We start from the raw sequence: 18,930 nt of genomic DNA, 5'->3' as shown, positions 1-18,930 counted from the left end.
GTTTATCATTCTTTTCCTTTCTTTTCAATGATTATTCTCAATCATATCTTAATTTTAGTTTCAAGTAAGTTTACTGCCAAGTAAGACGAACCTAATTGGAAACTTTTTTTTCCTGTATAAAAAATGGAAAAGCTCTCATAAACATGTGAAGATTACATAAAACTATCTTAGATGTATGTGTATCATTACAAAAACATGGCAAAAGATACTTTTGCATACCAGGTATATTGCAAAGTGATTAATATTAGAAAATGCAATGATTACTGAAATGTAATAGTAATAGTTACCATTTTTAAAATTGTAAAGACTACTTATTTAGTTACATGAAAAATAATTATTACTCCCCAACTGGTTTTTTTCGCCCATGGAATTGTTTCCTTTCCACAATTACATTTTGTGCACGTTCTATTTTTTTGCTGAATCATTTAAAACTGGAAATTTACTGTTTTTGACCATTATCTGTCTTGTGTATAGTAATATTCTGTTATTTTATCAAGTTGGAAAAGAAGTTGGTCATCCACCTCTCACGACCCATTTAATTTAAGAGGTATTGTGTGTCAGTTTATGCATTTTAAGGAATTTTTTAGAAAATTACGTATTGTGGTGATTTCCTGTTGGTTATTAAAAAGAAGGTAAATACCAATTATTTTAAATCATGACGTTTTCTCATTCAATAAAATTGTATGATTATTTTTGCAGTTACCTGGGCATTGGGAAGATGTTCAAGTTGTCGTGGAAAGACCCGGGCCTGTGGACCAGGATGGACCTTGTGCCAACTCATTACCACAGGATGATGTCAAACGTGTCTCTCTTCCAGAAGGTAACATATTCACACCACATGTTAGCCATCATCAAATAAATTATTGAAGATAAGTAATGAAGCAAACATTAAGATACATCTAATGTATATGTTTAGTGACAGTTTAGCTGAATTTCCTGCTAGTTTATTATGTTATGATACATGCTTTTTCATTGTTATCATAATAAAGCACACTTTGTGGTGTATTAAAGTGCTTTATTCTTTTATTTGACCAAAGAAGTTTATGAAGTTTATAAGTTAGTGTAAATAAATTTGTTTGTAGTTAGTAGAGATATTCCGAGACTCTAAAACTTAAGTCGAGTTGACCGAGTAGCTAGAGCTCAATTTGACTCAAAGTATAGTTCATTGTACTTGACAGGATGAAACTCAACAATCTTTTTCTTATAACTCAGTTCTATTTAATATATGCAACGAGCATAAAATCACGTACCATTATTTTGCAAACACTTCACAGTGTAATCTCATATTTACATTCGTGCAGTTTTGTTAAAGTATGGTAATTTAACATAATTACATTACTCCAAAAAATGTAAAACGTTTATTCCACTATTTACCTTTCATAACACTCGAATAAATGATATTTTGCAATGGCCTGCTTTACGTCATAGATGTGTAACACAGCAAATAAACTACATAAAGAAACTATTTTAATGTCTGAAATTTGTTTTATTTTTTTAGCAGCGGCAATCAATTTTATTGCTGTTTGGCACAAAGATGAAAGTGTTACCAGGGTGGCCCTCCGACAGGGAAAATCGAAAAACCTGTAATAAGCCAGAAATTTTTTTTGGTGCCAGGAATACTGTGAGAAACTACTGAATTTTAAAAGCCATCGGCAATTATTTGTTTGTCTAGTAAGTTCAAAAGAGCTTATTTAATAAACCACATGCCGTGCCTACAATCTGCATCACTTATGCCATTTTTGAGTATTGTTTACCGGCAAATCTCCACAGCGGATGTGTGAGGAATGCGACTCATATTAAGATAATGCTATGGGTTGCCGGCGATTATCCAGAGGGGGAGGAAGTGCCAGCTCAATTAATTTTCTTTCTTCTCTTCTGTTTCTTTTTTACTTTTACATCTAAAGATTTACACCTATGATTATAATAAACAGAAGCCACAACTTAAAACTATTATCTTGATTTGGCATGTGAAAGACTGGAGGCTATATTGCAGAATAAAACCAAGCAATAATGTTGAACATGGAAGTAACTAGACCAGTGGATGGTGCCATAATTCTTTTTTCATTAAGTGTCTTAATACATTAGATTTTTTAAGTGCTACCTTAAGAAAAGAAAATACGTTGATTTATTAAGATTTTTCCATTATAATTACTTTTTAGATGCTGTAATTCAACAGCCAGTATTTAGTTAATTTTTATTGAATAGTAAAAAAATACAATGAACAAGTTGAGATGTACTTTCACAACTAAAAATTTATAATGTGTTGATTATTATGATTGTAAGGTTCTCTATGAAGAATTTAAAGCTATGAATATTTTTTATAGTGCCCAACTCAAAAAAATACTTGTGAGAATTTTTTATTGTTTATGTTAATAATTATTATTTTAATGTGTATAAACGGTTTTTTTTCCCCCCTGGCAACTGATGATGTAATTTTTAATGTGCCCTTATGGTTTGCTGTATTGTTTATACCAATGCTGCATTTAAAGAAAGTAAATGCGTGCTTTTCTGTAGCTTAGGCTCTGTATAATGTTAAATTTGAACAATTATCTTGTTATTTACAGGTTCCAGAAGTGTAGCAGTTTTCCCACCAGTGTGTTTAGAAGCTGGGAAAAACTACAAGATTCGTTTGGAATTCAAACACTATCGTGATCAAGTAGATACCCCTTCAGCATCTGTACTCATTGATTCGGTAAGGTAACAGATTCTGGCTTAAAAATGTTTGTTAAAAGATTATGAACAAATATTTTTTTCAACACATTCATAGATTTACAGGTAAAATATCAAATTGTGGTTTTTAAAATGTAAAAGAATAAAAAAATTAATATAAAAAAAGTTTATACAAATTTGATAAATTTTTATAGCAAAACTACTATATAAGTATTATATCAAATTGATAAGCATAAGAAATAATTATTTTTTTAAGTTACTGAAAGTCTTAAAATTTCGGCTTGCGATTTAAATTTTTTTCGCTCATCATTATCTTTTGTAAGTTAAATGTCAACTAGGAAACCTTTATAACATGAACGTAGGCATTCGTTACATTGACTATAGAAGGGCCTTTTAGAATCTTTGTGAGCCTTTTAGAATTTTGGTACCTTGGTTTGAGTGAACATATATAACACAGATTGTCGCAATTGAGAGAGCTGGCAAATGTATGACACCCAGCTCACAATTCAGAGAACCTCCTTTTGGTTCCTAGTTTAGCCATCTGGATGTTGGTTTTCCATGGTTTTTTTAAATCACTTCAGGCAAATGTTGTGATAGTTTCTATGTGTAGGCCACAGCCGATTCGATCCCTCTTATCACTGGTCAATGTCGTGTGTTATAGTCTATAATGACCTCACGGTCGACGAGAGACTTAGCGGCGAGAGAATAAGCCCAACTATAATTTTAAAAAATTATGTTTACATAACTTAAGTTCAAATATTATTCATTATTACCACACCTGTGTCTTCACAACATCTTTCAATAAACTCATTGTACACTTTTTCAAATCTTCATTAATGGAAGTCGAGTTACTCCCTTAAGCTTATCTACAGTACAATATATCAATTTTTGAAGAGAAACCAAGAAATATATACCATATTTTGTAACCTTGATTGTATTCTTTATAATGAATATCATGTTTCTGTATATGCGACATAACTTTCTTAAGCCTTTTCAGTAAGTTCAAGATTTTTGCTGTGAAGTGCTTTCATAATTTTAAAATAACAGTAATGGAATTAGACAAAACTATGAAGTTATTTTTAATTCTACTAATGTGCAATTTAGGAATTCATGCTAAAAGTTTTCTTTTGTACTAAATCAATTTTTTATTTTTGCTTTTACTTAAACTGTATGACATACTTTTATTGGGTATGAAAGTAAATTTAGTGCTACTCTTGAAAGAGCATATCTTAATGGTATGTTAATTACATTGGTATAAGGATGACCTAAATAAATACACACTTCATTTGCAGATGTGGTACACTCCACAATGTCACAGTTAAATTTTGCAAAACATCACACTTCCTTTTATTCTTCAAAGAATTTTTGCCTTTAGCCAGAGTATTAAATAAAAGGTAACATTCTACAAGTAATTTTTATGAAGTTCTACTCAGAATAGAAATAATCTTTAGAAAATGCTATGGGCTTTTTAATTGAGTATTTTCAATGTTCTTAGAGTCAAATAGCTTACGTACAGAACTTATCATAGCGTTAGTAGCTGTTTTTTTACAGGGTTGGTAGTTTTGCAAGTAAATTTTTCGGGTATGATTATTTTCAAAGTCATTTGACAAATTTTTGGAATTTTGTAATCTACATCACAATATTTTTTGTCTTAAATATTCTTATAGATTTTTAGTATTAGAAAATCTGTAGTGTTTATTTGAACTTAAGTTATAAAAAATTTTTTGTCTGTAAAGTTGATTTACGGACGATAGTTTAACGTGACGTCATAACAAAACATCGATGAAATGATTGCATACTTTTATGAATAAAATTGAATCATTTTTATTGAATTATCACTATTTTGTATGGATACAAAGAAGGAGTGAAATGAAATCTACAATTTAATTGATAAATTTACTTTTGTTTGCACTCATTAATTCAAATATGTTTATTACTTTAATGAAGAGATTATTTTAACAATAACATTTATACATGTTTGCTATTTAACTTCTTCCGATCTGTGTTATTCTGTTAAGGATAGGACGATGATAGGAAAAGTAGGAAACGAATGGGAGTGTTTCAAGTTAAATGTGCCTCGAAAAAGTCAAATCGATGGTTGTTCCAATTGAGTGGAAGAGAGATAGAGCGTAACGGGACACAGCGTAATGGGACAATGTGCGTAATGGGACACTTTTTTGTGCGTGCAGCCGGCGTTCATCGATTTATTAGACGTCACGTCAAAAAACCAAAAATAACTATGAGCAATATTAACATAATGTTTTGGGGATATTAACTACTTTAAAGAAAGTAAATAAACAGTTTTATTAAACTAGGTATGGTTAGAGTTAGTTACTGCCCTTTTCTGGTAAACAAAACTTGTTACAAACAAATATACCTTTTAATGTATTTTCAAACTCATGCAACATATCAAGACCAAAGTTTTAGTAAAATTAGTGGCATTTGCTTCCATTTACAAACAACAACTAACTTTTCAACCAAACATCGACAAATATATACATATACATTATCGCTATGCTTAAAACAAAGTGTCACATTAGAGCTTTGTGTCAAAACTATCTGTTATTTTGATACAGTAGTCGTAGACTATTTTTGACATGAAGTTAGTAAACAAGGTTACTCAGTTGCCCTGTAAATAAAACTTCATGTTCATAAACTAATACCACATGCCTCTCATCTTCTGCAGAATACCATTAGTTGCTAATGTAGTATAACAATTCCAGTAAGAGATTTCAATAAAATATCCACATTTGAAATTATAATATTATTTTAATATGAGTCATCCAAAATTATTATAAAATTGAGGAATGGGCAGAGTCTCGGAAACTCGAGCCAAGTCGAGTGAGTAGCTAAAGCCCAACTCAGCTCGAATGTCGAGTTCATTATACTTGACAGCACAAGATTCAACCTATTTCTAATAACACAATACATATTTGACTTGTACAACAAGCATAAAATCATGTACAATTATTATGCAAATACTTTATAGCATTACCTCATATTTATATTTTGTTTTTCTCAAAGTACAGTTAATTTTACATAATTAAGGTGCCAGAAAAATAAGTTTATATGGCTATTTACGTTTCAGTACACTCCATTTTGAAATGGCCTGATGTATGTCTTACATATGTAACACAGCAGACAAACTACGAAAAGAAAATATTTTAAGGTCTGGAGTTTACATTTTTATCTACTACAGCGGCAATTGATAGTATTGCTGTTCGGCATAATCACGAAAGAGTTACATCATGTACAGTAAGTCCTCGGTTGACGTCGGGGTTACGTTCCTGAAAACCGCGACGTAAATAGAAACGACGCAAAATGAGCCATGTTTCATGCCACCGGCCGACCACGGCCCAAGGTCGGCCGGAAGCGCTGGCATACAGACGTGACAACGGGCAATTTTATCAGCAAATTACAACCGACAGCGTGGGAAACAAGTCCAACTAGTACTTCTCAGCTTTATAGAATGGTTATTTAACCAGCTGCTTTATTACCTTTATTTATTTAAATATAAAAACCAGATATAGAGTCGTTTGGAAGACATCTTATGAAGAAAAAATCATAAATTGCAGTGAGCTGATACTGTAGGCCTACTACAAACGCATTTAATCACGATAAAGTTAACAACGGCACGTTTAAAACTCCGGCCAACTCAATGATATCATAGCGACTGAAGTGTAGAGCTGTAGCAAACCGTATGTATTCGTTACTGAGTAACGGGTGCGGCATCTAGTAACGAGTAACGAAACGTTACACACGAATGCATTTCGTTACTCGCATTTTTCGTATGTTTTACGCATGCGCGCGCTTATTCGTTACAAAGAACAATGTTTGTTTATTAAGAAAAGTATAATTTGGAAATTCGTCGTCCAAGTTTTTTACTGTTTATTAAAGGTATTGTGTGTGTAGACAAAGTTTGTGATTGGAACAGAAACAACGTAAGAAAGTATTTTTTACCAATTATAAATATGTATGTTTTTGTTTTTTATTATCGCGTATTTTCACGTTTTTTGTTCTTATCTTAAAAGAGATATTATAATAAAGCTGCTCTAATGAGATTTTATTGTTTCTTGGTTAACAAAAGCTGTTAATTATCAAATACTTTTAATTGTTTATATTCGATTTATTATTATTTACGCAACGTCATACTGTACGCGTACGAAATACGACTCGATTCGTTGCTGTTACATAACATAGCATGTTATGCGGTATCAGAAGTAACGATACGAAAGTAACGAGTACTAATTGTTATAGTAACGAATACATACGGGTACACTTTTTTTAGTTACTTTTACACCTCTACTGAAGTGCCAAGGAGTTGGACGAAAAGGGGTAGGAGAAAATGCTGTGTCGTTGCGGGAAGTAGATAACACTTCTACGTGCGAGATACGTGGGTGGCCGAGCGGGCGGGCTGGTAGTATTGCATCACCGCGCGGAGAGCAGCGGAGAGCAGCGGAGAGCAGGAAGCGTCCCTCATGATGTATGATAAGATAAGGCGGTGAACGTGTAGCTTACGCTACATAGCATAAATTAACTACCGAAGGAAACAAAGAATTATAAACGAATTATATACGGTGTTTTGGTTAAAATAAAGATTTACGGTCATTGTAAACGACGTTATTGTGAATCGGCGACAACTTAAATTGAAACATGAGTACTCAAACATTAGCGACGTTAATCCGAAACGACCTAAATCGGTACGACGTAAATAGAGGACTTACTGTATCTTCATATCTTTGACTATTCGTAGAAATGGCAGACAAATTTTTTTTTTCAAAAACAAAAAATATTACATATTTTACACATAGTTGAATGCAATTTTTTAAAAGAAATTCTTGATGTGACTTTTTAAAATGCTTAAGTATTACTGCTTTTGAAGTCGGGACAATCTTTTCTAACCAAAAAATGACAGAAGAAAAGGAAAACCAAAATTGAGTTTATTTTGTTTGTTTACATTTTTTATGCATGGTTTGGCATGTCCATTTAATGAGTTTAAAAAAGTATTTGAGGAAGAAGACAACTTTTTTATGTTGAAAAATATAAAAAAATTACAAATATATACATTTGTGTACTTTACTTGTAGATTATGCTGCAAAAGGCTATTTTGAAAATTAGACTGGTTTGTTAAAAATACTTGATAGCTGGCAATTTTAGAGGATTAATACTAAAGGAGATCCATTAATGATTCAAAATTATAATTTTTGTACTTCTTGACATATTTTTGAGTCCTCTTCTAAGAGGTATTACCACTCACCACCTCCGGCTAGCTCAAAATTAGGTGATGAGTGAACATATAGGTTGGTAGCAGGTCGCAAAGTAATATATTCCACACAACAGAACACAAAAAAAAAATTAAACTGTACATCCAGATAGGAGAAAACACGTAGACTCTTCTTACGAATTACATTACATTGCCCGGATAAGTTCCGGGCAGCGACGGCTGAACAAAACCCTTTGTTGCCTCGCTGTGGGCTTTGCCTACGACTACGGTCCAAAAAAATTCTAATTAATCAAAATGTCTGGAAAAAAAAGGTTATTAGGCGTTGCCCGGACCGTAGCCGCAAAGTGGTACTTTAACAACAGAACATTACTACGTTATGCGAGCCATCGCCCGACCACGACCTGTCGTCACGGTTCTCGAACAATGACTGCCTGGCACAGTGCTCGGACGATGACTAATATACAGCCTTCCTTCCCTTTGTGCGGGCAGTGTCCTGGGCTCGCTGACGTAATTCTCAGCCAATCACTGCGCATGGCGACAGAAATTTCCACGAAATTCTTACTTCTGTTCCCACGACGCAGCAATTTTGTCTCTCTCTCACACTCCCGTGACAGTGACTGAAACGCCTAGCGTGTGAAACAAAGCCTCGGTCGTGGAAATAACGAAGGAGAATTACATCAGCATTCCTTCCCACACAAAGAAACCAGCAAAAAAAAACTTGATAATTAAACTTATGAATTATTATAATAAAACATTAAACTTGGTGAATTACATTCACAATAACTTCTAAAAGGAAAAACTTTACATTATTTAATAATCTAACATGAAATATAACAAAAATTTATAACAAATTATCATTACTGGATTGCACATGGAAGGCTGTAATCTGGGTCGTTACAGAGGGCTTGTGAGACTACAAGTAGTCTACCAGTAGGTCGCCATTTTAACGAGTGGTTAGGTTAGTAATTTTGAAAATAGCATTAAATTGTTAGTACAGTTGGTTTAGTTTGGATAGCTATGTTAAGAATACTGTGATATACAAATGTAAAAGGTAGCTGTTTTACCCTGACCAACTGTTCTTACTATTTTGTAGTATTATTAATGTAGTGAACCATTAAAAAAATCTTACAACACCTTTAATGTATTTAATCTAATTTAACAAACCATTCAATCATTTGGACAGTATTTTTTGCTGTAGCTTACCTTACCTAACCCACAGTCCACACTATTTTAAAGTATTTGAAATGTAGCTAACCTAAACCAACCATTCTCGTTATTTGTAATTAACCTAAACTAACTTAACTACTCCTTAATTATGTTAGGATGTTTAAAAATTAATTTTAGATTTTTTCTAGAAAAATGGTTTCCTACAGAATTACTGCCTAGGGAAACTGAACAGTTTAAATCATAAAAATTTATAAAAATATTATTTCAGTTATTATCAATATTATTTAATTTTTTATTTACTAAATCACACAATTTTCCTTGTCTTCCAGAGTCTAGTGGGAGTACAGAATCTAGTGGGAATAAAATACTCAAGTTTAAAAGAAATCCTATATAGGCATGATTGATAATTATATTTAACTATTCACTTTATACAAATGACATGTTTGTTGAGGAAATATCTGAACTTTAATACGATTCTAACGGTATATTAACATAAACACCAGGAACCTAATATTACTGTCTAAAATTGTTGCAATTACTCAAGCTTCAGTTTTTTTTAAGGACTCAATTTGACTAAAAAATTATCAAGTGTGGACTCGATTCAACTTGAAGGTATTATTTCTAGGCTGACTTGTCCATCTCTGATAAAATGGTTTGTGTGCATCCTATTTGCTAGTTTATGCAATAAAGTTTATAAACAAGCTCATATATTCAGTTAAACATGCTGTACATAGACAGCATATATAGTGAGTATTTCTTAAGCTTGATAAATCTATTGCATTAGTTTGGTGCATTACTGCATTAGTTTGGTGTTAAAATAAACAAAATACACTTGTAATCATTTTAGTTTTGTATGCTTATTATGGTGGATGCTAAATTATTTCTTTAAGTGTTGTCTGTGCATTGTGTAGCTATTTGAAGTCTTGAATTGGAATGACGACTTGTAGACCAGCTTGCAGTGTCATGATTTGACGCACAGTAAAGTATTTCTCCGTTTGATTACTTGCAAAGTGTTTACTTAGATTTTATGTAAGTTGCCAGTTATTTGTGCGAGTATTTAAGTGTTTTATTACAGCTGGTCACTTGTGCATTTAGAGTAAAATGGACATTTAAACTAAACAAAACTAATTCTTCTGCATTATTTATTACTTTTATTAAAGCCATAAATATGAATATGAAAAAGTGGGTTCATACATAGTATCCCGAGGAATTATGTAGCTATTTTAACCATAGTTATTCATAAATTTCAAGTTCATAGTGAGATCTTTTGCCTCCCAACAAGGTAATCCAGTTTTGTTTTGTGGTAGGGTTGAAAATGGGTTTTTTACAAATGAGAAATATGGCAGACATTGCCATGAACTAATGTGTTTATTGTACTCATGTAATGAATGAATATTTATTTCCTTAATTTTATGTAATGCTACACAATTAAACTTTTGGTTTCAGGTTGCCTTGATACCAAGAATTGAAAGCATACCATTTTTCCGTGACTCGTCAACAAATGAGCTTAGAAGACAAGAATACGAACGTTACAGATGTGGTCAAGCATTTTATGAAGTAGTAAAAGGCACAACTTCAGATGTTTGCAAGAAATACCATTATAGCATTGGGTTTTACGTCCATGGAGGCGCATACTGTATGTGTTATTATTTATAGTATTCAACTTATTATTTTCATTCATTTCTGGTGTGTAAACGAACTGTAGAAAGATCGGGCTGATTTGAACACTAGCGTGTCTGAACACCAATTTAGTTAGCATCAAATCATATACTGTAGTTAAGTGTCTTGGTGCCATATGTTACGTGTTTTAAAAAGTGACAATCGAATAAATTTTTTTATTTCAGTGCTCAATGCTAATAATAATCAGTATGACAGTAACCAGTTTGTTTCACATGACTACAAGTAACTAATATTTTAACAGCAATAAGTTTTACTTGCAACAGGCAGTAACTAAACAATGGTTTTAAAAGTGTTTGTTTAGTTAACTACCAAGCAACTATAGCAAAAATTGTGTCTAGCAGAAATGAATGAAAGTTGGTAATTTTTGTATTGAAAGGTAACTTAAGAATTAAAAATAAGCATTGTGTTCCCAGTATTAACTGAAAATAAAAATTACATGAATTATTTAGTAAGTGAAAAATTTATCATTAAACCGTTATTTAAAAAAAATTATGATATTAATTAAAACCTGAATTATATTTAAAATTTTATTTATGTTTGATTATTAAATACTTACTACATTTTAGGTAGTATCAGAGTGGTAAATTGCTTTTAACACAAAGATTAATTGTATTGCATTCATAGTAGGACTTTTATGATTAAAGAATAGTTTTTATGGTGCCATTTAAATTGAAAAATAGGATTGATTTTAGTCAATCATTTATGATTGCACAGCATCACATAATACAAATTCTAAAATCTTCCTGCATCGGAAGGGTTTAAGAATAAATTTACTTTTTATTATTTTGTCTTCCATTCAATGCCACTAAGTACTTAAGTAAAAATACTTTATTTTGTAAACATATTTTTTAATTCAGTTTTCAGTGGCAGTATGTTATAACTGCTTTTTTCCTAATAATCACTTATTAGTTTATTTTGAATTTAATAGATTGTTGAACCAAGATATGGGCAAACATGAACTATCATTGGTGACAGATGGTTATATACATATGTCTACAGTCTTTGTGTATGTATGTGTGTGTATGTCCTTGTGATATTATTTTGCATGTTTTATTTTTCAGCTTGTCATTGTGATCCAACTGGCTCTTTGAGTTCACTTTGTGATTCATTGGGTGGGGCTTGTCAGTGCAAAACAAATGTTGTTGGCCGGACGTGTGATCGCTGTGCTCCGGGTACATACGGGTTTGGCCCAGAGGGTTGCAAGGGTGAGTGTCTTTTATTTTTCTGTGAAAATATTTCTAAGACAAAGATATTTATAAAGTTCTCACCAGCATAATTATTAATAATAATATGTAAAATTTGTGTATGGTGGAAAATTACTATATAGTACATTAAAGTTTCACTACTTAAGGCGATTGGTGCACGGTAAAAAACGGTCACAGGCCCGAAAACAATTAATTTTGTATCATATGATCATTAAAGAGTCTAGATGCCTATGTGGGTGACTGTTACTATGTAGGGAGGTCAGGAGCTTTGTTCCAGCTCGTCAGTGGCGAGATGGCCTTCAAACGGGAAGGGTGTCGCTGGCGGTCGCTCTGCGGCCTGCCATCTAGGAGGAATTAACAGAACCTCGAAGGTTTTATCTCCCTCTCCCTCTAACACAGCCGATACGGTTCTATCGTGCCCGGAGGAGGGGAAGGTTTAGCAGGTTTCTCTTTCACTCATCCTTCGCCATGGGGAGGCGGAATGGATTATTTATTTGTTCGCAACTGCGCACGTCATGTGGCTGAGAGCGCACATCTTCTCACTCAACTCGCTCGTTCTCTCACACTATTTCAATAAATCTTTTAAAATCTTCAACATCAATACTTTAAACCATTGCGCTTCCTATAGATTAATTATATTTCATGCACGTGCTCGAATTCAGCTGCAAAAAAATAAAACGGGTAGTCAATTTTTTTCTTCAAAAACCTTCCGAAACACTGTGTGTTAAAAAACATTCTGAAAGCCCATTTTTCTAGATAAATGGAAATTCTAATTCACCTACGCCACAAGGAAACATTGTGCTTTAATATTATGTAAAGAAAACACCTCTTAGTTTTATAGTTATGTAAAGGTGGTGTGATATGTTTTAGATGTCGCACCATCTTATCGTCCATGTAGAAGAGTTACCCGAAAAGCTAACAAGACTATTGCCATGGAAATGGAAATATGGTTAAGGAAATATTTTTCAAATGTTTGTAAACAGTAAACAACATATAAAAAATCTTATAACTGTAAAATTAAAATACAAACAACCCTATAGCAAATTTAATTTCAATATGAAAAAGTCTACAATAATGTTTACAAGAAACGAAATTGCAATAGCAATACAAAAATATCACAATTTTGTTACATTGTTAACATATATATTATTTTTAATAAAGGCAATAAAAATGACATACTCAATATTTGGAATACAATAAATACCTTAACCCCTACATAATTGCTGCGATATTCACAATAAATGCTTTTCTTAAATATAGTAATTAAAAAACATCGTAAATAAATTATGAACATACATATTATGGTGAAGGAAAGTGGACACTATCACACTGAAAAATCTTAGAGGGTAGTTTTGCTTATCTTATTTCTTTCTTTGCGTTTTTGGTCTTGTTCGTTAAAATATTTCATGTTCAAATACGTGATACGCATATACGTTCTTGTCCTGACAAAACAGTATATAACATCTTCTGGATATTTATTTTCAGTAGTTCCGCAAATAATTTTAGTCAGTGATTCAAAAATCCGCTCTTTTTTGCACAAATTGTTGCCATGAACATTATCAAAACACATTTCAGCGATCTTTATTAATTCAAAAAATTCATTAGTGGGACATTTTAAGTTACCCTTTGATTGTACATGTATCCAGCTATCGTCCTCCGAATTGAAATCCGTAGTGCCAAGGTCGGGATATTTATTTCTGAAACGGTGAGCTATATAGCCAGAAACATATTTCAGCCCTTCAAGAGAAATTTCGTCACTTGAAAGGGGCCTGGCCGCTAAATCTAAGTATATTTCTTCCATGTCAGCAAGATCTATTTCATTTAAAGGTGATTTCTCTTGAAATGTCTTTTTAAAATGCATTTCCTTGCACAAAAGTAGTTCTGTACTTTCATTCTGATAAGCACTGCCCTGTTCCATTTCATTTGACGAAAAATCACTTACCAAACACATTTTGTCTGTCTTCTCATCCGTGTTTTTCCGTTCAGCAAAAACTGTTGCAGAATGTTTTCACAATATGTAGTTTATAATTCTGTATTTAAAGTCAATGGGCGACAGATGCGTATTTTGATGTCCCATAGTCTACCTCTAATATACGGAAGAAAAAAAACACTAACACATCTTGGTTCAGTTTAACTGTTAACAAATATTTAGGTTAACAGGTCTTATACATATTTTCGAGTGTTTTACTCACTGAGTTATACAGGACATTAATTAAATTGATCGCTGATATTTATACTTTTAAACAAAATTTTGGATTTATCATTTTATGTGAACTCTAATGCGTTAAAAAGTGTAAAGCAACACTACACACAGGTAGTGATGTCTAGTGCTCTGCCCTATGCACATTAGTTAACAAAAAAATAAAATAAAATATTAATTACTGATAAACAATACCTAGATGTCGTGATACAAGTAACACATGCTTATCCGATATTTATCTCAATTAGAATACGAAAGAGGAAGACAAAATAATTAACCGATTTAAAGACTGATTTATTACTTACACACAAATAAACAAATACCATGTATCCCTCAATACAGTAATTCCTTTTGACCAAAATATCACTCCGATTTTTTTTAACTATCGTTGCCAGGTACATGGGCACGACTTCGCAAATGTCAATGTATCACGTAGAGTTCAAAAATGGATTTACGGTTCGAAAAATTCACTAACTCATAAATTAAATCAATTGTCCGATAAAACATAAGACCTATAGACTCAAGACCACTAAGATAGTTGTGCATTGTATGTTCATATGATCGTGCCATTAATAATACTGAGAGGCTAATTAATTTAGTAAATATAATATTTAATAGCGGCTGGTTTTAGTTTATCCCAGCAACATCAACAAAGTCATAATATCAATCGGCAATGTTAAAAAGTTGCAGGGCGTCAGTACAGCGTTAGTGATAGAGTAATAACAAAATGGCCATACCTAGACTAATGATATCTTCTGACGTTAATAACTTAAAAATCGCGTATTCCCGTTCGCAACTTAACATACCATCAGCAGTCTGATGATAACCTTTTTATACATACTATTATTACCGCACACGTAACATAACCTATGGTAGGCCCGCGTCAGGAACGTCCTGACGTGGAGCTGCACGCACCAAAACGGCCAAAACCAAGCTTCTTTTTAGTAGCAACTTTTACAACAATAGGCTGGAGGCACTTTTTGAAAGTTCCGCCGAAACCTCGGGCAATTTCTGGCAGTGAAAAACGTAATTCCAAAAGCCGCAATTACTTAATAATTACATACAGAAAAGCCCAAACGTCTGTAACAATGTCAGAAATATAGTTCAAAACCCAAAATAAATTAAACATATAAATTTAAATAACGTAGCACAGAATAATAAAACTGTAAACAAACATTTGAAGGATTAAGGTTTCAGTGTTCTGTGCAATGTAATATTACAAAAGGACATTTGTAATTAGTGTGCCCGGCATTCTGGCATCGCTAGCTAACATTTTCAATTTTTTTTTAATTTCATATAACGAGAATAGACTAGTGTTGATTTGATGTTCTAAATAAATTTTAATAAATATAAAATCTATTTTTTTGGTTAAATTTAGATATGTCATTCTAGTGTGCATATAGCATACCCTAATTAACCGGAATACACAACTGATGTTCTATGCTGTCAAAACATATTAATCTGGAGGGTAAAAATTTATTCATATGTGTAAACAACCACCAAAAAGAATAATCACCCTGTCAGTATTCAACTTCAAGTCAAAACATAACCGCTAAAAAGAATTTCGCTGTACGAATTTTTCTGTACAGAGACAATTTCCTTGCTTGAGCGAAGATAGACTCCACTATGAAGCGCGACCTTGACAGACCCTTCGTTTCTTCGGCCTCCTCTCTCGTCCTCCCTCTACACCCCATTCTTCCCCCTCCTCTCCCGCAGGCAGGGCCAGCCGGCTGGAGCTCCGTCGGACCACCTGGTTCCGACAAGCGCCGCCCTCAGCGCCACGTCGCGGGGACATTCTTCCCGGCGGCGAGAGTTTTACACACAGCACTAGAACTGCCACTCCAGAGGGCGTGTTTTGTGTCGGATCGTATCAAAAAAAAAAAAAAAGGATATGAAAATATATACATAACTCAATAGTGTTCTGCCAATTATGTTTTCATTTTCATGCAAATTTATTCTTTAAATCGCTCCTGAAGTAGTCCAGCAATGATCAATGGAAATTGTCAATATTAAACTATAATTTTGACAATGAGAATTTTTTTTTTCTTACTTTTATAGGTGCAGAAACCTATTCGTACACTCGTTTCTTGAACTATACTTAAGTTTAACATAATTATGTGTTTTTTAAATAATTCTGGCTTGGAATTAAAATAAATGCATTTAAAATGACATAACTCAGTAAAAAAAGTTTATTAAAAAAGATTCTAGGTATATTATGTCTTAAAAAGAAGCATCAAAAATAAATATGTACAGTTAAATTAGTTTTGTCGTAATATTTTCCATGCACCAATCGCCTTAAAATGCATTTCAGTGGGTTAATGACATAGTGACGTCCACCCCTATGAAATTTCCGTCCTTCCAATTTGTTGAAACTATTGATTTCTGAGAAACTAAACAATTAACACAATATTGCTCAATATAACTTTGGTACATTTTAGTATTCATGTATTTACTGTAATAGGTAAAAAATTTCACTATAAAATTTCAGAATGTATCGTAATAAAATTGATCATAATTTCATATTTTTCGTTCAGTTTACATTAAAGAGTGTCGTATAATTTTTGTTGGATCTTTGCCATATGTCAGCTGTAAAGTGACAATAAAAAAGCACTGTGTTGTGAGGACCAGTTTTCCAGTTCTGTTGTTGTGGTGGGGTATTCACTTTTGGATATTCAAACAATTAATGGGTGCCACTGTGTTAAATAGGCATGGACCTGACAGACAATATCCTTGATATTACCTGTGTGGGAGCGTGACTCGTATCCTCTTTATACCACTGATACCTGCATCTAGCCCGCTCTCAGCATTGGGCACGCTATAGATGTTAAGGAAGTGGGCTGTTATTGGTGTCCCACATGCTGGTCTACAGTAACTCGTGCACACGTGGGCGAACACAGAAAGAACACAAGATATTTTGTACTGAGATTTATTACGCACCACTGCTTCTCAGGCCTCTCATGGACATAATTAAATAAAAGACAAAGTCGTTCAAATGCCTGATGGCACTACTGGTTTACGTGATGTCCAGAGTCAGGTGGTATGTTCATGTCCTTCCGTGAGAGTCCAAACTCACCTCGGGTGGCAATGTGATGTGACAGGGGGAGCGATGGCTGCCGAGGCCACTGGTCAGCACATCTGGCGCCAAGTTGAAATGACTGTTAGTGCCATTCAAATTTGTGCTATTAATGTATTAAGATAAAAACATATTTGCACTCCTAAAATTATGACATTGTTATTCCAGCCTTAAAAACATTTAATGAATTTACTTATTAAGCTTACATTTAAAAAATTATTATGTACGGAGATGGCCTTAGGCATGTTGGGGTCCGTTTCTGTAGAGTTATAATTTAAAATAAACACGTAAAATGCTTGTGGGACCCTAAAATAACATGTACTCTTGGGGATAACAGAAAGCAAGTTTACAATATTACCTAATTTTTAATAAGGGAACAAGGCACTGATACTACTGTGCCCTCTTGTGGTAATTTGTGGGATTAGTGGCACTGTTCAAACACACGTCACACGCATGTTGCTGATGGGAGGTGTGAAAGTGCCATGAGGATAGGAGAGATGTGAGGGGTGATGATATATCAGGCTACATGGGGGCGAAACCCCGAACGATGTCACTATCATGGCGACACTAAACATTTAAAATATGTTGGTGGATAGTAAAACAGCTCTTAATGTTATAATAAAATAGTAATTTTTATATAATTATACACTATGTCAAATATTTTTTCATTGAAACTATTAAGAAATATTTTTCTACAACTTTAAGTTATGCTTTTTCTATAGAGCTCTGAAATGTTAAGTTTTTTAAACATCAGTTATTTTAGAATTTGAAAATATTTTTCTACTAGATTGATGTGGCAATCTAGTAGACCTCACCAGTAGCTGTGGTTTGAATTGCACATACATAAACACCGTAAAGAAAAAAATTTCACCAGAATTTGCAGGTAGTCTGGTGTAAAGTTCTGTCTATGACTGCTGACTCGAAACAGTTATTGATGACTCTTAAATAAAATAATTAAAGTATATTTGGACTTTTATTCTTCTCACTACAAAGAAAAAACTTACAGGTCTTTTACAAGATAGCTCCGCAACAAAAACACTCACTTACTTCTGTCGATTGCTTCTCACAATCCTGTTCCTTTATGAAATATTGTTCCTAGCCACTTCATCATCTAGGTATGATAAAACGTGGGAAACTATGTCCCGGTGGACCAACCGACCACCCCGGCTTGCGCTGCACACCTGGGGCCTAATAGCTCAAACGTCCAAAACTTCAAAAGAAAACAAGATTAAAACCTAGCAGTGGCACGGCCCTAGGCTCTTATAGTATTATTTGTGAGCCATCACCCCTGCATGTCATTTCGGCACAGTACTTGAACAACTTAAGAGGCTACACGCAACTGCGTCCCACCGTGGCCTCACCATCCAGTCACAGCATAGCACTCACAAAAAGATAGCAGTATACAAATTTCCTAACCCTTGCAACGTCTTTTCTGATTGGCTGCAGTGAAAATGTGATACCATTACCATCTCCCTTGGGACATGACACCTGCCGATTTTCTCATCATAAGAATACATACCGAAACTGCAAGAAAGCCTTGAGCAGCTGAAAAAATGTCCGGAAATTCACCACCGTCATGTGGCGCACCTGTTCATCATCATCCTTCCTTATACCATAACAATACTTTTTGTTTTATAAACTTAAAAAAAAACTTGCTGATAAATACCAATGTAAAATATAGGCATATAAACCATTTTAAAATTAATATATC

General features: G+C 33.3%; 1 protein-coding gene across 4 annotated transcripts in view; it reads left to right on the top strand.

The window, feature by feature from the left end:
* Positions 1-18,930, top strand: part of LOC134529481 (laminin subunit beta-1) — a 137,951-nt gene that overhangs the window by 48,574 nt on the left and 70,447 nt on the right. For all 4 annotated transcript variants that reach the window (XM_063363615.1, XM_063363612.1, XM_063363613.1 and 1 more), the window contains 4 exons: positions 700-820; positions 2,565-2,692; positions 10,508-10,697; positions 11,803-11,946. In XM_063363615.1, coding sequence (XP_063219685.1) covers positions 700-820; positions 2,565-2,692; positions 10,508-10,697; positions 11,803-11,946 — 583 coding nt within the window. The remainder of the gene's footprint in view (positions 1-699; positions 821-2,564; positions 2,693-10,507; positions 10,698-11,802; positions 11,947-18,930) is intronic.

The sequence above is a fragment of the Bacillus rossius genome, chromosome 2 (assembly GCF_032445375.1).
Source record: "Bacillus rossius redtenbacheri isolate Brsri chromosome 2, Brsri_v3, whole genome shotgun sequence".
NCBI lineage: Eukaryota > Metazoa > Arthropoda > Insecta > Phasmatodea > Bacillidae > Bacillus > Bacillus rossius.
Note: the sequence above shows the minus strand (reverse complement) of the source record. Positions and strands in the feature narration are given on the sequence as shown.